This window comes from Anopheles merus, chromosome 3L, assembly GCF_017562075.2.
Source record: "Anopheles merus strain MAF chromosome 3L, AmerM5.1, whole genome shotgun sequence".
Taxonomy (NCBI): Eukaryota; Metazoa; Arthropoda; class Insecta; order Diptera; family Culicidae; genus Anopheles; species Anopheles merus.
The window spans coordinates 7,614,605-7,637,024 of record NC_054085.1 but is presented as its reverse complement, the minus strand read 5'-3'; the positions used below and the strand labels follow the sequence as shown (position 1 = coordinate 7,637,024).

At 42.0% G+C, this 22,420-nt stretch overlaps 2 protein-coding genes across 13 annotated transcripts in view; one reads left to right on the top strand and one right to left on the bottom strand.

The window, feature by feature from the left end:
• Nucleotides 1–137: 137 nt before the first annotated feature.
• On the bottom strand, nt 138–5,204 carry LOC121598424 (leucine-rich repeat-containing protein 4B-like). 4 transcript variants are annotated; one of them, XR_006005552.1, is made up of 4 exons: nt 4,771–5,204; nt 2,110–3,309; nt 1,746–1,823; nt 138–1,646 (listed from the first exon to the last, which is right to left on the bottom strand). XR_006005552.1 is itself a non-coding variant. In XM_041925266.1 (3 exons), exons 1-2 carry the CDS (start codon nt 4,788–4,790, stop codon nt 2,115–2,117), a joined length of 1,215 nt encoding a protein of 404 aa, XP_041781200.1. In that variant the 5' UTR covers nt 4,791–5,204; the 3' UTR covers nt 138–1,823; nt 2,110–2,114. The 4 variants fall into 4 exon arrangements, 2 of the variants coding, with proteins under 2 accessions (XP_041781200.1, XP_041781199.1); XR_006005551.1 differs by having other exon boundaries at nt 1,746–3,309; XM_041925266.1 differs by having other exon boundaries at nt 138–1,823.
• Nucleotides 5,205–20,302: 15,098 nt separating this feature from the next.
• Nucleotides 20,303–22,420, top strand: part of LOC121598374 (protein enabled) — a 38,196-nt gene continuing 36,078 nt past the window's right edge. For 7 of the 9 annotated variants that reach the window (XM_041925094.1, XM_041925097.1, XM_041925096.1 and 4 more), the window contains exon 1: nt 20,303–20,403. The gene's annotated coding sequence lies outside the window, so the exon portion shown is untranslated. Of the gene's footprint in view, nt 20,509–22,420 lie in introns of all 9 variants that reach the window. The other 2 variants (XM_041925092.1, XM_041925091.1) reach the window with 2 other exon arrangements.

Genomic DNA, 22,420 nt, shown 5'->3' with positions numbered 1-22,420 from the left:
TGATAACATTTAAACATGCATAAGAATTAGAGAATGTATTAGATTTCTGTTTCACCATGTGATACTTACCCACAACTATTGCCGTCAATAGTTTTCTCAATTACATTTATCTCCATTCAAACAATCCAACTGTGATGTAAGATTTTAAAACGATTTACTTCTACCACGATAAAGCATGAGAGTACAGTGAATATTGGGAATACTGCCTGAAATAGAACGGCACTAGAAATGGTAGCAATTGCGCGTACGGATTCAGCTCGCTAGCACCAATAATACGCAATATAATCACAAAAATGGCCAAAGTGTGCTGAAGGATCTGAATGGCCCTGCCATGGCACAAGCAGCTCTGCAGCTTACCTACAAAAGCGTTAGTGATCTTCCTTCTTTCTTTTTTGTTTAAAGACGGATTCTTGCAGAACGTGACAGTGGTTCAAAGTGTTCGAAAAGCGATCGAGCGCGTGCTTGTAGCTATATAGGATGACAGTTTGTTCTGCTCCTACACTTGTTCCCCCCTTCCCGTGCAGTAAATCCATTTCTCCATCCATTTTATTCACCACCGGTTTGCGCGAAAACCGCGCGCTACTCGTCCGTTACGTCCCATTACAAACATTTGCAACATTGGTGTTGGTGTCGATGCACGGTCGCGCAGTTGTTAACCTTCGTTCTTCTACGTTCGCTTGTTACATGTTGGCTTCGGTTCGATTCCGACCTAAGAGCACTTGGCCTCACTATAGCACCGTTGTCGGCTTTACCATTTTATGCCGACAAAATTAGTCGTCGCTGTCTTGTCGCACTCTTCCCCAAAATCCGTAGCGCTTACGCTAACACATACGCAAAAAAAACGGTTGTCCAAAAATTGCTGCATGTGTTTTAAAATCGTTGTATGAAATTTCCGCACGAACTGGCAGGAGTTCAGTGCTGCCCTTCTGTCGCGATATCATCAATAGCAATGTTATGTTACTGGTTGGTTTCCTACGACTAGATGTTAATGAGATGTTACTGAATACTTGATAATTGTTAGCTCTTTTCTGTGTGTGTGTGTGTGTGTGTGTGTGTGTGTATGGATTTCGCCTGCAACTTACCACTCTAAAAGTCTAGTTTTCTATCATGCTCCTACACTGAGTCACGTGGCGTAAAATTGTGAGAGTGTTAGGGGCGCCAATTTGTTAAGCATTTTCTTCATCATTCTATGACGGTCCTAGCCGGTGAGTTACGTTTTGGTACTGATGGAACGGTAGTCCATGCCAAGCCACGAGCTGTTCCTGGGAGACAATAAGTATTATCCGTTCTACATTTATTATCCACGCGATGCTAAACTGTGTGTGTTTTTGTTTTCTTATTTTTAATTTTACAACGACGCAGATGCATTTACACACACACAATTTGGAAAGAAATACTTAATGTCCTTTCCTCCTCTCTAATTGCAATCTTATTGCCTTCCGTTGCAAACCGATTTAGAACATACTTCAATCACGCTGTTTGGCTAGCTTCCGATGAGTGTTATCAATTAATGCTTTCTAGAAAACTCGCATGTTTGTATGTGCGGTAGGTTGCACTGTTGACATTGACTGGAAAGGACTTTGATATTTGGCGAAGGGTACGCACACCGTTTACACCGTAATTATGGTTCGATCATCTACGAGAAGCTAATGATGTGGAAAAAGTGTTATTTAATACCTGTAAGCTCATTACTACTGTTGGTGGTCTGTAGATTGGGCAACGTGAACGAAAGCAGTCATAGTTACCGCTTGAAATTAGAAGAAAATAAGTAACAACCACTACGACGACATACACGGACCGTTCGAAAATGTTAACTGTTGTTGCTAAAAGAAAATAATGATAACAAATAAAGAAGCTTGTTTAGCAATCAAGTACATCGGGTAAACACTAATCAGTGTACGAAGGCTTAATGCGCGTTGTTTCCAAATCGCAACCTTTGATACCGATTCGTGGTGGTGTGTAGTCCTGTATAGGTATTGAGCATTGAATTGTGTGTGTGTGTGTGTTGCGCAAAAAAAGCCAGACGAAGACATCAAACCAATGACATGACCCGGAGGGTAGTGTTCAGCAGTGTTCATGCAAATGACTCATGATGAGGTAATAGCCTACCCGGATTAGAAGTTCATTTTCATAAGGGTCAACACCACCGCCGCCAGACCGGCTAGCAGCCAGCTGTTGCCTAACGGAGCCATCGAAGCCATGCTGTAGCCATCGTCCGTTTTGGCTGGAGGACCGCCGGCTGCAGCCATGGTCGTGGTCGACATAGTACTCGTCCCCAGTTCAGCACTACCGGCACCCGTACGCACGGCCGTATTTTCCGCGGGTGACTCGCTCGTCGCCAAACTAACCGGGGGAATCCGTGGAGTAACTGGGCTGGCATATCTCTGGTTCATATTGTCCGCCATGCAGCACAAACCCTGTTCCTTGTCAAAACCCAACAGGCAGCGAACGTTCGGGTTGGCGACGGGCGTCTCGATGCCCTCCTTCTTAAAGTGTTTCAGCATCAGGGTCAGCAGCTTGCACGGGAATTCGTTGCCCTCGAGGTAGATCTGCTTCAGCTGGGGATTGTTTTTCGTCAGCTGCAGCACATCCAGGTCCCGCAGCTGGTTATAGGCGAGTCGCAAGATCTGCAGTGACTTGAACGGTGCAAATACCTTCACGCTCAAGTACGTGGGTGGCAGGTTGTTGCTGGACAGGTCGAGCAGTTCCAGCGCGGGCAGTGAGACTTCCTGCTCGTTCTCGAGATCGTGCGCTCCGACGTCGGAGAGTAGCAGATGGCGCAGCCCGTCCATACCCTTGAACCGGCCCAGCTCGATCGTGTCATCGATCGGCAGCTCCCTGTTGCCGCTCAGGCTCAATATCTCCAGCTTGGCCAGCCGCGTCAGGTTGGAAATATCGTGCAGCCTGTTCGAGTCGAGTATTAGCTCGAGCATTGTCGTGGTGTCGCGCGTCTGGTGCACGATCACCTGCGAGATCTGATTGTCCGAGGCATACAGCCGCTCCAGCTTCGCCGGTATGACCACGGAGCTGAGATTTGCGTTCGGTACACTCAGCGACCGGAGGTTCGGAAATGCATTCAGCAGCTCGGCCGGGATGCGGTCGAGCGTGCTGTCCTCGAACGCCACATGTTGTACCTTGGCGTTTGGTGCCTTAAACGTGATGCCGGTCATACTGGTGGTATATACGACATTGCGGAACATGCATACACTTTCGTCCTCGCGCTTCTCTATCGCACATTCGTATGTTTGGTCGGCGGCGGTAGATGAAACTAGCAGCAGTACGGTGCCGAACAGCAATGCGACCAGTTGGCTGAAAGGATTGTACCAATGGAATAACTATTAACAAACTATTGAGATGCAGGGAATGCTTTAAAAACCCATATAAGCCATGGTCTGGACAGTGTTCTCAGCGGCATACACTGCCACAACACAGTGCAGCGTGTTTATTCCGCTTCACTGTCGGTAAAATAAACATACCGCACACATGTATGCCGGCACATACGGCACGAAACCAATCGAACCGATCGGGTCCCAAACTGTAAATTATTCTCGTTTGACCGGGTCAAGTGTGCATTTTTGACTAACGTAGGTATGCTTTGAAAACGGTCACACAAAAAAGACCATAAAATGGGTTGGCCGAGGTTGGCAATCATTTGTACTAAGATTCTGTCCGCGTTAGGTGCAACCGTTAGCGAGTTCAGTGCAGCAGGAACGCAGAAGGAAAAGATATATCCCATTAAACAAGCGCTATAGGCATGAGAATTGTAAATGTAAAGATGATGAACGAATATCGTTTGAAATAGTAAACACATAATTATCACCTCAAGGCGGTTGAAAGCGAATCGTTTGGATGCAATGATGTCGATTCCAATAAACGCAAGCTATCGTAGAAAATGCCATCCAGAACTTCAATAAAGAGTTGGCCTAAACTGGCTAGTTTGAAAATATGATTTATTCATCAAAACAAATCTTAATCATTATTGATTAAAAATGCATAGAACGCATAATACTTTTCGTATTCAGTTGCCCGTTAGAAAGACAAAGCTCTCTTTAATGGAATTTGTGAAAAAAAACCCATTCCACTCCTACATTTCAATTACTTAACATGAACAGGAAGTTAAAAAAGAAAGAAAGCAAAAGTCATACATAATAAAGCGGCACGAAATCGCCTTACTGCGTTTTATTTCTGTTTTTATTTTGCTTGTTTAACAGCAAAACTTCAATGGCTACTGTGTTGCATTTTCCCCTTGAAGAGCAAAACCCAACACAGACAAAAAAAAGTGGAAAAATCTTCAACGCACTCATGGCTTGCTTTCTCTCAGACACGTTGACAAGCAACACGGTACGAAGACGTCCTATAGACGTCGGCGCGGCTTTCAAAAACCAAAACACACCAAAACGTGACAGCCGAGTGTTGGCCGTTTTGGGTGAGGGAAAATCTGTCTAAGCACGCCCGGTTGTACGCAAGCGTGGAAATTCTTTCGCTTTTCTTCCCGACGATAGCCGGCTGCCGGGACTATGGTAATAGTATGTGTGTTGGCATATTCTTTGCAAATTAGCACCGAACCGCAAATTGATAGCTTCAACCGTCTCGTCAGCATACAATCGACTGCATACCACAACCACCACCACCCTGTCAAGTGTGCCCGTCTAGGGAGTGCAGTAGCACCGATAACACCAGTATAGAACGTTCTACTTTTTGTAAAAACACTTGCACAAATCGCTATCACATTTGTTAAAACATCCACTTCTTCAATGGGGTGGTACTTACCAACTTGTTTGAGGAATCATTTTTCAGCTCTATTCAAACCAGATGCTTTTGGGGATATCTGAGATCGGGTGCGACACACTTATGCTCTAGTGGACGGTTCACTGTAGATTGAAAAAGTGTCTCGTAGAGGATACCAGAACGAACCCACCCCAATCGCACAGTGAGTGGTTCTGAACAAACAGTGGACTAAAAATAGTCGATTGCAGTTGTTCGGGATTTTGATGTGGATAGTGGAGTGCATTGTTGTCTTGGTTTTAGAACATTTAACGGCGATGTGAAAATGCAATGCATATTTGAAGGGAGGTTTAATAATATACAGTATGACCTCAATGGTTGCGACACTAGTGGATTTGCACTCGATAGTTAAGTTGTTTGACCGACCGCAAATGTGATGAATAAAAACGACACAGAAATAAAATGGTTCTGAAATCTTTGTCCACCAAATTGAAATGCATCGCAAGGGCTATGATTCTTAGCTCCATGACAACCATGCTGGTGTTTCTTTCTGTCAAAGCTACCTCGTTGGTTGGTTGACTACAAGGTCCTTGAAAGAGAACAGGTCGAAGCGCTTAGAGTAAATTGACAGAAAGCCATGGGAAAATTTTGACAGTTAAAGTGAACATTGTTTATCTTTAGCGATGGACGTTGCTATGGGGTGAATGAGAGTTTTGTTCAGCATTTTACATACAATTACTGTTAGAATATTTGAAGAATTAGAATCCAATTAGAAATTGCATGACTGATACAATCCAAGGATCTCATTTATCATTCGTAGCCGGATTATAAGTAAATGACGGTATGCATATTGTAGCAGTGTGTGTCGATTGGATGTTTCATTTTACTATCAGTGTTCAATTGAAAGTAAAAAGGACTTCTTTAACCCAGTTGAACATGTTAAACATTTCGTTTTTCCAGCAGGACCGTTGCAAACGGTAGTGGTTTGTGGTCACGGAATGGCAAACAATGAAAAAGGTTAACAATGTTTCTGAATACAGAGTAGACTGCAATAACTTCTCCTTTATTGTCCAGAAGTGATTGACCGCAAGAAATTTAACCAATATAACCTTCCTAATAGTAAATTCGTCCACTTTTGCGCGTTAACTATTAGCCGTTTGTTTGTAAACACTTTTTCATGAAACTGTCGAAAGCGTGCTAAAAATGGCAACCTAACAACGGGCTTTGCATCGACCTGTTCTCCTTAATAGATCTTGGGTTGACTACCCAACTATTGAGGTGCCAACTAGTGAACAACTCGACTAATAAAGAATAACCTGAAGCAGTCAGTGAGATTATACTGTATTCAATTACAATCGTTGTTCTTTCCCATTATAGATTTCCCAATTAAATTTCATATTTTTTTTACTATTAATTTGAATAATCTGGCCATTGCACAATGGGTTTTTGTCAGAATAAAATTCAAAAAACCAACTTCGTAATAACGTAATTCTAAAGAAAAGGTTTCAATCTTTAGGCTTAAACTAAGAAAAAAATCATAATATGAGCTCTTAATCTCTTCTGATTTGATTTGAACTTTGAATCTTTGTAACATTTTTGAATATGAACCTATTTTGATAAATGTGTTTGATAATTCATGTTCCAATTTCATATACTCATCGAACATGTAAGTTTCTTTTCTAGTCTAACTTTATAATTAAATATAATGAAGCAAATCAATGACACATACCCTTTAGTCAGCGGTAAACAGATACCGGTGTTATTCTAAAGTATACGAAGTTTTTCTTACAGTCTGGAAAATTACAGGATATTTTGAAATTTTATACACCAAATAAAAGAAAAAAAGTACAACATTTATTGAACTGTTCGGAAATCCCTTAAAACGCTATTTTATGTAGCTCTTCCTTATGTTTTGGATGCTAATTTCATATTCTATGTAATATACTATCATGATACTTCCCAAATAGCCAGAATTGCTTAAGCAGCTCATTTTGGCACGCTAAAGATCGCTGCTCTAATTCGCCTTTTGCAGTAGATAAACAGCATCAAAGTTCTATGTGGGTCTTTCAAACAGCGCCTAAGCAGCTTCCTTATGCCACGATGCCAGGTATTATTTTTCTTTGTGTTTTATTTTCAAGCAAGCGTCATCGATAAAATAAACAACAAGATTTGTTTCGTTTAAACACATATGTATATTTTTAAATCCTTTGTATTGATGAATTACACAAAATTTTACACAATTTACTGATAATTCACAATCTCTTCACTCAATATTCATTCTTCAATTAACGTATCTAACTTGTGCAGCAGCAATGAGATTATTGGCGGCGTACGTCTTTGACACTTTGACAAGAGCCACCTTGTACCGATGTCATGCATTAAAAAGCTATAAAGTTCCACCAAGTTCGGTACCCTTTCTTAACAAGCCTTCAAGTTCCACCATGAACCCTACACATAGTGCTAATCAGCCGCAAAGTTGCAAAGAGTACCATGTGCCTGTTAAAAAGCTCCATAGTTCGGCAAAGTACCGCTTCATCTCTTAATCAGCCCCAAAGTACGACATCGGAACGATTTTTCGTTAATCAGCCCTAAATCAGCTATAAAGTACGAGCTGGCTATTTGGGTTGCCTACAAGCTATAAAAACCAACAATTTGTGTATAATAATTTTATCCCTAATTATTTTCGAAACTGCCCACTGTGGCATTGTGCTGCGGAATAACGAACGAATCAATAAATGGAATCAACAAATGCATCAACGCACCAAGGAGTGGTCGTAAAAAAGACAAAATGAATATCCATTCTTGTGACTATTACAAACATCTTAATTCATACATGATATTATTAAAATAGGCAAGACTTCTTTAATTAATCTTAAAAAGTGTAGCTTTATTCGGTATTCAAATGTGTTCCATGTTCATGTTCTAAAACCGTTCATTCTAGTACTACAACTACTTGTCACCAGATGACGCCATGGACAAATTCCCAACAAATAGGGTTGGCCTTCCAATTAGAGATGAAAGTTGAGTGACCTTAGCGATTTTAAGCTTTAGGTCAATCTTTGAATATTCACACAAATACATATCATTTCAAAAATTATATAGTATTATCGGGTTATACTCACTCACGCTCTATGCCGATTAGTGACTCACTCGTTAAACCTGGATTTCAGTTCCATTAGAATTGAACGTGAAATTTTGAAGTTTTCTACTATATTTCATTCAATATTACAGTAAAACCACCGACAAACCGACGTGACACTGGCGTTACAAAAGTGTCCCACACGAAAGTACTGTCATTCACCAGTGAGGCGAACACTTCTGTCAAAGTAAACTCTGTTCACTGCTGCTTCGATGTAAACAACTTTTCTAAATACGAGTGGCAAAGGAAGTGTGAGGCAAGATTTTGTGAGAATTATTGGACAAAACACCCAGGAAAATCATTTTATAAGTTTCCAAATCAATGCAAAAGATGTGAGAAGTACATAAAACAATACGCATTGGAATTTGCGAAGAAAAATAAAAAGGGGGTTTAGCAGTTTCTTCTCTGTGTCAGTGTAGTAAGCGAATCATTATAGAGATGGCGCTAGTGTTTAACGTATTTTCATTTGAAATAAGGAGACAACTTTTGAAGCTCATTTTGTTCGAAGTGTCACGTCGGTTTGTCGGTGGTAAAACGTCGATTATCCGGGGACGTATTAACCGGCGGGCGGTTTTACCGTGCACATAAATTTAACAGCTGTTCAATCGTGGCAAACATTTGCAGCTATAGTTGGCAAACCATTTTTTTTGCTACCATCTAGTGTCTAGTGATATTTTAGAGTTTCATTTCAGTTCATAAAAAGTTGTAAAAACCTATAGTTATTGATTAAAATAATATTCTACTAATAATTAACCGATTGATCAAAGTGAATTGTTAGTAAAACCAGTACATTTTATAATTTTTATATGAATTTGACATTTGTTGGACCATTATTCGTGGATTCGATTAGCTGGCAACCGTCCGGTCCCGAGCATACCGGATAATCGACGTTCTATTGTAATCAGAATATGGCGTATTGTAATCAGAATATTTCGTACACCAATGGAAAGAATGTTCGATTTCCCAACTATGTAGGCTATAAAACATATTGAAATAATAAATGAAACACACTGCCTAAGTATCGAAAGTAACCCGCATGTATGAGAACCCCTGAAAAACCCTGTAGTTCAGCGGTCAGCAAAGTCCGGCCCGCGGGCCAAATGGGATCCGCCACAACATTAAATCCGGCCCGCGAAAGGATTTGACTGATTTTGAAAGATGGGAAGAAACGATCCGTTCACAAAATTACTGAAGATCTTTTAGTATGCCATATTGTATAATATAATATATCGTACATTTTCAACTTTAATTATAGTACTATGGAATGACGGACCGTACAGTATGTTCGAACTCGAGGTCAATATCCCCGTAACTTTTGCATGAAAAAAATATGCCATTTTCGGCTGGCTGCAGGAAAAAGAGTAATTGAAAGGTAATTATTTGAGCTTACTTGCATATGTAAGTAAAGACTTTGCGCATTGCCTTTCTTCAGTTATCAGGAATTTTCACCATGGTGGACAAGGATATGCATGATTTAAGTTCTACCTTCGATTTTTATCAATTCCTCCTAAGTTTTCGCTACAAAATTGTTAGAGTAGAGTTTTTGCATCACGTTGATGCAGAAAAAATCGATGGGACACAGGTGACGGATGTTGGACCAATTCGCAGACTAGGGTGTCATATCGAAATTCTGTCGAAATTCACCTGAAATGATTGCATTGAGTTTTCGCGTAATTGTTTGCCACTGCGAAGCCAGTGGATACGATGTATACATCCTGATCTGTTTATTCATGTTTCCCAGGTATTATTTTACTATTTGGTGGATTGCATCGATTTCCCGATCCAGCTAACGCAGTAATGTAGCCACTTGTCCCCAGTGGCGGATTTAACGGTGCGCGGACTGAGCGGCCGCGGGGGGCCCCGTCAATGTAGGGGCCCCGTGTATGGTAATTCCAGCATATAGAACAATGTGTACAGTAGTATCAGCGAGAGCTTCTGTGCTAGATAGGGATGAATGGATGAAGGGACTCATAAACTATAGGGCCCCAGCACAGAGAATTCTGAGCACCCCCCCCCCCCCCCCATCTGCAAACCATTAAAGTGTGTTTGATTCAAAACCTAATGCAACAATATGCACCCCCCCCCCCCCCCACTCGACACCAACCGTGGGGCCTCCACTCCTTTTAACGCTTAGGGCCCCCAATACCCTAAATCCGCCACTGCTTGTCCCTTTGTCTTCATTTCAACTTCTTTTGGAACCTCAAAAATGAAGCTGGAATTTCTTTCGATGGTTTGATTATTACCTAATAGTGCCAAGATGTTGGCGACCAAAATGCCGAAACGGGTATACACGACCTCCACAAACTTCCGCACGGAGTCCATTTTAGACGCTATGGGGTGCCATTCTTTGATCGCGCACGCTTTTGATTCACTTTTTTGGCCATCATGGTTAGAGTTCGACTGATAGAGGTGCCAAATTAGGCTGCTAACTAATGGGATACTACTACCCAAGGTGCAATTAACGTTTTGTTAGTGCGGGTTAAGATAAACCCATTAAAAATCGACAATTGTTGTCCATTTTTTATTGCAACCGTTCTGTAATATTAACATTATTTTAACACAATAAGACTTGACAGTCCAAATGAATGTCGCATATGAAATTTAACAAAAATAAGGTACACTAAAGTCTGGTTGCAATGAATATATTTAAAGTTTTGCATGCGACTGTCATCAACGTAATACATGGAAAACAAAATTTTAGATACAGTGAAATAGCTGTATACATTTTTCCTGCTATAATATTTGTTCTGCTATTCGTTCATCTTAATTTCACACAAATCAGTTGTTTTCTTTTTTATCTGCTTCAGGGGGATTTTGCATCGTATTTGAAAACAAATATGAACATTAAAAAAAACCCTGTTGTTTTAACGAGAACGACGATTCCACGCTGTTCCTGTTTACAAGTACAACGATTGTAAAAGTGCTAAAGTTTTTCATAAGAAATAATTAATCAAATTATCTGACATGGCATAACTTGTCCATAAAACATTTTTATAAATACTAAATGCATATTTGCCTCGATAATTTTTCAGTCAATAACACTTTTGTATCATCCCCAGAATAGCCTTAATATTTTTTGCGGCATGGGAGGATGGGGTCATCAAGAAGCGATATTGATCTTGTTTTGTTATGTTTTGAATTATCACACTATTGCCCTTTAGCGATCCTCAAATGATTAAAAGATACAATTAGTTTTTAAGTAGCTATTATCAATTTTTAACCATGCTTGGATGAAACAATTGTAGGAAAACAGCATAATACCAATTATTTTGTTTCTAAAATTTTATAATGTAATAATTAAAGCACAATAATAGAAATCCCGAATTCTCCTGGCCCACGGCATTAGATCATTTGTTAAATTTGGAACTTTGTCTCAAAAGTTTGCCGACCGCTGCTGTAGCTCATTCCATTTGAAGAGCTTTGAAAATGGGATTAGTGGTCACATACATTTTTTACATATCGACCAGCGCATTGGATGTTGGCGATTGGACACAGCCACAGCATTTGTCATTCAATCTCCGGGTTGGTGGAGATTTGGTTAGCTTGGGTTAATTTCGCAAATAGCCAGAATTGCCTTCAAGATCCATCATGAACCCTACACATAGTGCTAATCAGCCGCAAAGTTCCAAAGAGTACCAAGTGCCTGTTAAAAAGCTCCATAGTTCCGCAAAGTACTGTCTATCTCTTAATCAGCCACAAAGTACGACATCGGAACGATTTTTCGTTGAACAGCCTCAAATCAGCTATAGAGTTCAAGCTGGTTATTTGGGTTGTGTCTATGACGACTGTTTACTGCGAATCGTGCGTGACACACTGTCGTCCTTGGACGTTGGCCGATGGCAGCGCAATGTTGAGTAAGCAACATGTGTACTATGAAGTAGATGAGGATGGACATCATCAGTAGTCTTTAGGAAATGTTCATTATAGTTAGTCTTGTTTCGAATACATTACACTCAAGTTGGTTATTTAGTTTCTGATCTCTTTCACTGTGTAATAACTCCGCTCAACAGCTGTGGGCTATGGGCCCAAAAGTACTGTCGAACAAGTTTTAAGGTTGTGTGATATTGAAAAAATTCTCGGAAGTTTTAATCTAGAAGAAACTTGAAAATTTAAACCTAGAAACATGTTCGAATCACACGTCACCAATTAAACCAATTTATCAATTAAACGTTCGAAATTACGCAATATGTAAATTCAAGATGGAAGCGAATTTTTTGGGTTGTAGCGTGCAACGGTATGGTGCACTATTACGAGCGAATTCCACCCCGGAAAAAGCAGACCAGCAACAAACCATATTGCAATACAGTTTGTGATAAAAAGGGTTCATTGGTGACTCAAGACATGTAGGAATACATACACTAGTGCCACAGACGTAACTATTTCCAATTATCTAAGAAATACGTTTATTTTAACCAGGTGGCCGTCTTGCCCCATACGAGTGGCACTCTTGCCCCATAGCCCAAAAAACATCGTATTTTTAAAACGCTTCAAAAACAATTTTGCTTGCACGTTTTTCTAACGAAATTCATTTATAAGTGAGGAAATAGATGTTAAATGGTTATGAGATTTTGAATTGGTTTGGTGAATTGGCTTTTGAAAAACACTTTTTAGTGAGTTATAACATGAAATGCTTAAGGTGGCACACTTGCCCCAAATTCCGCTACGCCTGGATAATTCTAAGCAATCGTCGATTTCATTTGCGAATGGAGATTCCATCAAATCAGCTGTGTCCGAAGCTGCAAATTGGTTTCCATGGATGGAAACGGCACACGCAAGAAAATTTCCTTGAACAGGGGGTGTACCATGTACCATCTCTGACGACAAGCCTGTTATCAGTTAGTAAAATTACCGATAAAGGATTCGAAGTGCTTTTCGATGTCCTGAAAGGAAAACAAGTATTGCTGATGATTACACTCAAGTTGGTTATTTAGTTTCTGATCTTTTTCACTGTGTAATAACTCCGTTCAACGCGCAACTGCCACATCAAGTACAGGGATCGGCACGGCTGCTCACAGCATTAATATAGTGACTAAAACCACACAATAAATGCAACATTTAAAGAAAATTACTAATATTTTGTTGAAGTAGGCATGTATTTTAAGTGCTGGGTGCTACAGTATCGGACAGAATGATAGGACCCTAGTGTTTTCAACGCAGCATGCACCCGTTGGGACAGGTTTATGTGTGGTGTGTGTGTGTGTGTGTGTGTGTGTGTGTGTGTGTGTGTGTGTGTGTGTGTGTGCATGTGTGTGTGTATGTATGTTTGAATGTGTATTGGTGTGTGTGTTTGTTTCACAAGTATGTCGTTTCGGATAGATTTGTTAGTAGTTTTTTTTTGTGTTTTGGGTTAGGTTTTTGATGTAATAAGCAGGACCACCGCCCTCGCGATCAGTGTATTTTCGATATATTAACAATTTTACGGTCTTCTTTCGCCGTGGTCTTCTGAGGACGTCTGGTTGACTGGCGCGTTTCGGTTGTCCAAGCGCGTTTTGATGGTCTAAGCACGTTTCGGTTGTCCGAAGCGCGTTTGCCACAAAAGTGCGCGATCGTTCCATCACGAACTCGATCGTTTTGCGCTTAATGCCAGCAGCAGCCAGTCGCTTTATCATATGGTGCTGATAATCGGTACAATGTTTACCTCGACCCATTGTTACTAACATTGCTTGCTTGGACCGTCAAGAACGCGCTGGTTAAAAAGTTGGACATGGCTGATCCCGTGCTCAGCCTGCGTTCTGCTTTTATACGCGATGAATCACATCGTTGTCGAGCAGCGAAAAAAGCGTATGGATAAAAACTATCTATGAGTAAGCGAGTGAGCGTCTACCCATTTAAATCGAGAACAGAATACTGCCGCGCTCATGAAACAAAACGCTCATTGAAAAGAACATCTGCGCGCCCGCTCAATGCACGCACAAAGTTTCCTATGCACACACCAGCTTCAACGCGGAGATGCACGCTGGCCTTTCAATGTCGTGCACTGGAGAAACACCTGTGAGGGAATGCCGAGTTCATTGCTATTGTGCGCGTTTCCATTTCGCACCGCTGTCGCAATCACATTCATGAAACAGCACACCTGCGTTCTCGTCCGAAGAACATTCGCTGCTATCGATGCAAACTTTAGCTTTTATCCAAGTGTGAACGCACGCTGTTTCACATGATAACACACATAATCAGAATGTTTTCAACGCAATATGAAACCATGTCCAGCTACGTTTCTTCAGACAAAAACCCGCGCACTCGCACGCACACACACACACACACACACACACACACACACACACACACACACACACACACACACACACACACACACACACACACACACACACACACACACACACACACACACACACACACACACACACACACACACACACACACACACACACACACACACACACACACACACACACACACACACACACACACACAACACACACCACACACACACACACACACACACACACACACACACACACACACACAAGTAACGTGGTCAAACAAGTGCACGGTGCGATGAAAAACCAGGGTCCTATCTTTCTGTCCGATACTGTACATCCAAGGTTCATGAAAGAGAACAGGTCGATGCGCCAAGGGAAAATTTTGACACTTAAATTAAACATTGTTTATGGGCGTTGTTATGAAGCGAATGGGAGTCTTTTTTACTATTTTGGATTCATTGTTTGTTCCAAATTACACAAATTCCATCGTAGTATATCTGCTATATAGAACTTGTTATAAACACTATCAGCTACCCAACTAACAAAATCGACATGCTTTCTCATTCTACTCAATAGATCAGTAAACGTGAGAGAGCGAGAAAGCATGTTGATTTTGTCGCTTGGGTATAGACCCATTGTAACACACTTCGGAAAGCCAAATCACACCATTGCAACACATTTATTATAACACACTCAGCAAATCAGATCATACCATAACAAAGCAACCGGAAGAATTCAGGCCCCACCGTTCATATAAAAACAATTGTGACACACTTCTTGAAAACACCCGAAAGACGCATAATAAGCAAATCAGGCGTTACTGCAGGCAAACTAGGTGAACCGAGAACGCATAGCAAGTCATTAGCTCAGCGACGAAAACATCCATTCTTTAGCAACAATAGCTGAAACCTTCTTTCGCAACACAGTAAAACCGAAGCATAGACACACATCGACAAACACCCTACACCATTTCAATTTATAAATTGTTGCCAATAACAATAACATTTAATTAGGACAAAAACATATTCCAAAACCAAATGTACGACACCCATAACATATCTTGAGTATAAATAAAACCAATTCCAACCATGGCAAGTCAGATTCGTTCGGACTGCCAAGATAGGACGTTACGCTTCCTAATTCCTTTGCCTTCCAACTTATTTCAAGAGTTTAGTTATGTCCCCCTACCCAAGGTAAGGCTTCTAAACTCCAACGTTTCCAGTAAGGGAAACCTCCTAAAGGTTCCTATGATCGCCTAGACGATCAAGTGTTAAAAAGTCCGCTTCGAACAAAGTGTTTTTCCACCTCAGCTCATGTCAGTAAAAACTGACCTACCGCGACGTTGATCGATGTACAGTATGTACCGTATGTACGCTCATCACATTACATGGCGACCGTAACTATCTTCCGAACTTACTACACCATGTTCTATGGCAGATTCGATAAAAGGATCTCATTTATCATTCGTCATCGAGTTATAAGCAAAAGACAGTATACATATTAAACTAGTGTGTGCCGATTGGATATTTCATTTTACTCTCAGTGTTTAATTGAAAGATAAAAGGACTTCTTTATCCAGTTGGAACATATGCTGTGCTGTTTTATGCTTGTTACCGCGCGGCCACATGAGGTGAAATATACAGCGAAATGAACTATTTGACAGGTGAAATATCTGACAGCTGCTGCTAAAGGGTTGCGGGTGATACAACATCCGCTTTCGAAAGTAACTTTAAAAGGATATCTTCTTAAGCATAACATTCCCACAATGAAAGAAATGATGAATTGTTGAATGAAAATTAACGAAATATTTAACATTGAAGTTCTTTAATGGAATTAGTTACGACTTGGTGCACGTTATTTATTTACATTGCACATCACCTGGTTGCTGTGATGCGTTATCTGACAGATATTTCGCCTGTCAAATAGTTCATTTCGCTGTATATTTCACCTCATGTGGCCGCGCGGTTAAACTTTTCATTCCTCCAGCAGGACTGTTGCAAATGGTAATGAATCGGTGGCACGCAAAGGCAAACAATGAAAAAGGGCATCAATGTTGCTGAATACAGTAGACAGCAATTACTTGTCCTTTTTTCTCCATGAGATGACCGCAAGTACACAAATTCACAAATTAAAATAATTAATAGAATCATCCTTATAGTAAATTCGTCTACATTTCCGCGTAAACTATCATTTCCGTTTGCTTGTCATGAAACTGTCAAAAGCGAGCTTAAAATGGCAACCTAGCAACGGGCTTTGCATTGACCTGTGCTACATCAAAGAGGCAAGCACGATGTATAGTAGAATGAATAGATAACTTGAATAAGTTATGTAAAAATTTAAATTCGTTACTGTTTTACCTCAGAGCGAAAGGAAATGGGCCCAGGAGCGAAATATTTCTGAATTCCTGAAAATGGAAAAAGTTTAAGTCCTCAAGTTAAAAAGATCGAATGATAGTAGTATGAAATTCAGTACCAAACTACTGCTTATTCGCGAGGAAGTGTTATGCAAGTACTTCGCAAGGCAGGACAGGCCAAGTCATTGTTGCTGTCGAAGATCAACGAGCGTGAGTGAAAATCGGGCTGCTGATGGAGACTAACCAGCACGGGCGTATCAAGCCGACAAAAACGGATCGTGAAGCGAGGGTCAAGCTGCAACACTATTTCGAGAAACCGTGGCTCACCTCTAAAGTATCGTATTTGCTGGAGGATTGAGTAGTAGTGAGCTTGGATACAAAACTTCAGGTTGCGCTGGTGCAGAGTAGTCTTTAAATCGTTCAACTCCATCCGAGGCAAATGTTTTTCGCGAGTGAAGGAGTGAAAATTACACATTCATAGCGAAAAGGACTGGTAAATATGGAGGATATGGATCGTCGACTCAGGGGCGACATACTACATGTGTGCCGATTGATAATCTTTCCTGGACTTAGACGAAACCAAGGCCCAAAAAATCACGCTGGCAGGCGGGAAAACGACAGCTACAAAAGGAAAAGGAACGTGTCTAGTAGATTTATGCGATCTGGAGAGTAACATACAAACTCTTATGCTTTCAGACACGTTGTATGTACCAACACTGGTTACAAACCAGAACACCAAGAGTGGAAAGCTGATTTTTGATACCGATAACTGTTGAATTATCAAGGAACCGGATGTTGCTGCTGTGGCGTTTGTGTCTGACGGATTGTACTGCATTAAGAACGCCTATAACGCGATTAGGGTAGACCAACACAAGCATACCACCAATCGCCAGCACACGTGGCATCGGAAGTTGGGTCTTCGTGACAACGATGCTGTTTAGAAGAAATCTGGTCATCGGCAGAAATCGATGACTGTAGCATTTGGACCGAATGTGAGTGTTGATGTGAAACAAAATGTTCAAAACTCCCGTTTCTGAAACAATCAAAAAGGCAATCGAAGCAACCGTTGGACCTGATCCACGTAGATGTGTGTGGAGTGATGAAAATTGTTAATCCAGGAGGATGTGATACTTCCTGACTGTCATCAACGAACTTGCTATACAACTGTGTATTTTTTGCGTTAAATTCGGTGCTGAGGAAAAATTAAGGGACTTCGTGATGGAAGACCAGACCCTATTTGGCAGACCGCAGAAGGCTATTCGCTCTGACAACGGAGGAGAGTTTAGGCACATGACTTTGGAGAGATTATTGAAGCAAGAGGGCATCAGGCAACAGTTTTCGACACTACACACACAGAATGGAACCGCAGAACGAAAAACCTTACGTTGTATGAGATGGCGCGGTGCATGCTGCTGGATGCAGGGTTACCAATTAAGTGCTGGGCGGAGGCAGTGAATACTGCAAATTACCTACAAAACTGATTGGAAACGAAAGCGATAGATGGTACGCCATATGAAGCCATATGGGGAGAGAATCCAGATGTAAGGCTCCTACTGGTATTTGGCACGAAAGCCTACGTGTGGATCCCGAAGCAGAATCGATTGAAGTTCGATGCAGCAGTACAAAAGATGACTTTTATTGGCCACTCATCGCAGCCGAATGGATTTCAATTACTGGATCGAACCACCGGGAAGATCGTTAACAGCCGAGCCGATTCTTTCCAACTAGCTGTTTGCGAGAAGACGAGGATGAAAATGTAAGTATTGCGGAATACCGTTTTTACCGTCGACTGAAAATTCCGGATCTATTTTTTTCCTTTCGTTGCTGGGGACGTTCCCGGTGTACTAGCGGATAGCAGTTCAGAATAATCAACGTTGGATTATGAAGATACCTGACACTTGGCGTTGGGGCCCCGAGACTGGCCAATCATTTGCACCCCCCCCCCCCCCCCCGTCTGTAAAAATTGTAGAGCATGTGACTGATGATCGAAGGGGACCCAAACGGCATTTGAAGTTTACTATTAAATCTCCCAGCAGCAAGTTTAGTGCCGCCAGATGCGCTAGTGAAAATCGAAATTACACTTGCGAGTACAATCAATGTAGCCCGGCCTTTAGAATGCATCAGTCATTTACCGTCTGCTAAACGAAGTCATTTTAGGCCGAAAATACACGGACCGGAATTTCGCGGCCGTGGAATTCCGCTTGCTGAAAATTGTATGGATATGACAGTTCGGGAAAGTTGCCGTTGATACTTTTTATATGGGTTTGACAGCAGGCGGAATTCCGCGGCCGCGAAATTCCGGTCCGTGTATTTTCGGCCTTAGATTCCGTTTAGGTTGAGAGCTTGAGCCGTTTAGAACCTGTTTAGTGGTCGTTTAGTGGATTTGTAGCACTTGGAAAAACCATAACAAATCCACAATTTTCATCCATGTTTTTTCATGCAAACGTCACTGTACACACTAGTGATATGCTGTATGAAGCGCACCCACGACTCCGATCCGACTCCGACTATTGTATGTTCGATTCCGACTCCGGCAAAATGGAACCACTAGATCCGCCCGGAGTCGGAGTCGTTCGGAGTCGTTCGGAGTCGTTCGGAGTCTTCCGGAGTCGACGACTCCGAACGACTCCGAACGACTCCGAACGACTCCGACTCTGAACGACTCCGGACGACTCCGAACGACTCCGGACGACTCCGAACAACTCCGGACGACTCCGAAAGACTCCGAATGACTCCGAACGACTCCGACTCCGAGCGACTCCGGACGACTCCGAACGACTCCGAACGACTCCGAACGACTCCGGACGACTCCGACTCCGGGCGACTTCGAACGACTCCGGATGACTCCGAACGACTCCGGATGACTCCGGACGACTCCGACTCCGGGCGACTTCGAACGACTCCGGATGACTCCGGATGACTCCGACTCCGGGCGACTCCGGGCGACTCCGGGCGACTCCTTACGACTCCGGACGATTCCGAACGACTCTGGATATTGCAGCGCGGACCTACCTTCCGGAGTCGATTCCGAATTTATCGGAGTCGGATCGGAGTCGACTCCGGATGTTTGCCAACTTTACCCATCACTAGTACATACTCTGGTTTAACCGTAGAGTTGGCAACCAGATTTACACACGTAAGTTGGCAACCGGCATACACGGGTATTCCACACGTTTTGATGCAAAAAATTAACGATTTTCATAGGTAAACATTGCTTTCTATATTTTGATGCTGGAAGCAAGTAAGCAACCGACCATATATTCTCTTCTATTTCATTTATTCATTAAGTGTTTTCATTTTATTATAAAAATAACGGTCAAATTGAAATTTGGAATCGCTTGAGTTTGACTCGAAAATAAGCACAATACGAAAAGAGGAAGAAGGGAAACGTCATTCTCCATACAAAATGTATGGAATACTCGGATATGCTGGTTGCCAACTCACGTGGCAAAGTTAAAAAAATCAAAATAAAATACTTACAGGCTATTTAAAATTACAACTTATGCACCAAAAAATCATAAATTAAAAGTTGGGAGGCTACGGAAAATTTCAGGTCAATAAAAGCAATTAATCAAAAGTTATTGCAGTTCGAAGTTGAAAAAAATACCCGGGTATCCGGTTGCCAACTTAAAGGTTAAAGAACCGATTATTGTATTTCTCTGGTGAAGTTGCTTACACGCAATATTTGTATCATTTGTTCCAAATAGGAGCTGTCGTGCAATGTTCTCGCTAGGTGTAAGCGTACCCTAGATCGGTTTAATAAGTAGACAACCCGGACATCTAAACGACTTGACAGCCGAACCAAGAAAAACAGTCAAAACAAGGCAGCGCAACATACACACAAACACATACAGACAGCAAAAACGCACAGCAGCGCCTACAGCTCACTAAACGCCATGATGCGCTAGCGAACACGACCGAGAAACGCTCTGCTCCCATGTTTTTCGTGTGTGAAGTCGCCCGCGGTAGGTTTTGGAACTTGGCATTGTGTAGAGTTGCAGTGCGTGCGAGTGTGAAGAATTGCCGTACATAGTGGGAAGAGTGCGTGAAGATTGCCGTTGTGAATTTTGGTTAGAAATTATCTTGTTCTGAATCGTGCACACACCTATATCTACACTCAGATACACACACACGTTTACATATACACACATTGGCAGCTTGTTCAGTGGAGATGGACGGGAAGGCTCCGGGAAACCGGGTAAAAGAAGCGTTTTTGTCGAGGGTTTACACATGTGCGTGTGTTAGTGTGCTCGCATTGTCGCTCATTGTGGAGTGGAGTTTTAAAAATCTGCAATATTGGTCGAACCAGTCGGATTGCAAGGAACTGAAAAGACGGAAGGAACGGTGTTAAATGAACATAGTTTTTTTTACAGGACAGGAATAGTGAACTAAAAGTAGTGTGAAGTATGCAAGATGCAAAAGTAGTGTGAAGTATGCAAAAAAAAAGTTTTTCGTTGAAGTCAGGGAAAGGGAGGTGAGGTGATGGTTTCCGCAACACTCAAACCGCAACTCCCCGTTTGCGTTGTGTCGCCTGCTTCGATCGGGTTCGCCTGCTGCTGCTGCTCGTTGGGTGTGTTTGAGCGCTATGTGTGTGTGGCGTGCGCAGACGGGCCGGGAGAAAGAAGTTTTCCTTGAGGAGCTGGTCCAGCCGCACAAGATGTGTGCTCTGCCGGTCCCTACAGTGTATGTGTGCGTTAACGAAGTTACACTGCAATTAAAATCGCAACAGGCAAACCAGCCTTGTGCCAGCCTCTTGCAGCCTGTGTGTGCAGTATGCAGCAAAAAGCTGAGCAATAAAAAGGTAGACGGACACGGCGACGACCCCAGCCCTTTACGAAGCCCTGAAAGTTAGAAAGAGAACGAATCTGGCCGACGGGGAGATTTACGCACACACACACACACACATACAGCTTAGTAGAAAACGCTCGCTGGCTGGCTGGCACAAAACAAAGGGAATTTCCCGTGAAAATCATTGCCCAGGTGGAGAAGACCGGTTCTACCGTGGTCCCGACCGTAAGGTCAACTTCTTTAGCCATCGGAACGATACTGTATGCTGGCGTACGGGGTTTGTCTGGGGGTGAAGAAAAAAAAAACTCTTCAATCGAACATCACAACCGTATTGGATTGAGCAGTGGAAAAGCTCAAGCTAGTTTTTTTTTATCTGACGCTGCTGTGTTCTTGAAGGATTTTTTGTTCTTAGGTTCTAATACTGTTTGAAATAGGAGGACAAGAAAATTCACAAGTGCATCGTTTGTGGCCCCCCTGCACGGGTGTGGATTGTAGGGAACGAGCGAAGAAAAGATGGAACAAAAACACATTCTGGCTGGAAAAATGAAAGACCTCCTGCGCCGTCGCCAGTGGTGTGTGTACGTACACATGGTGTGGATGGTGTTCCACATACTACTCTAGCAGCAGCTTTCCGCATTTACCGGGTTCTAATGGGTATCAAACAAGCCGAAAAGAGGGTGTTTTATTTGCGAGATAGCTAAACGTAGCTGTGGTGTAGACTAAAAACACGTTTTCTCGCGAAATGTTATTGTTTCAAGCCGAAAAAAGCATCAAGCTACATAAAATAATATATTTGTTCGAAAAGTAAATTTGTCTACTGGGTGAAAAACAGCAGAAAGATTCCTGCTTTTCTTTCCCTGCTGTGCAACACTCGCTGATGGTGTGCGTGTTTGTGTTTGTGACTGTATTTTGTTCGTCCTCCTGTGCGTGTACATCTATGCGGGAGTGCCTGCCACACATCGAAGCTGAGCATAGAGGGCCCTCCTGGTAGTATGAAACGGGCCGCATAGTTTCCCCTTTCTATGGGGGAAATTGAATTTCGCTTTTAAAACTTCATTTTTCATTACTTTTGTGGGAAAAGCTTTTCAAAATGAAGTATTGCGATAGAGAAACTGTATTATTCTTACTGGTTTGCAAAATGTTAGTTTCTTGTAATCCAAAAAAAGGCCCAAAATAATCGAGGTGCGGTATGAT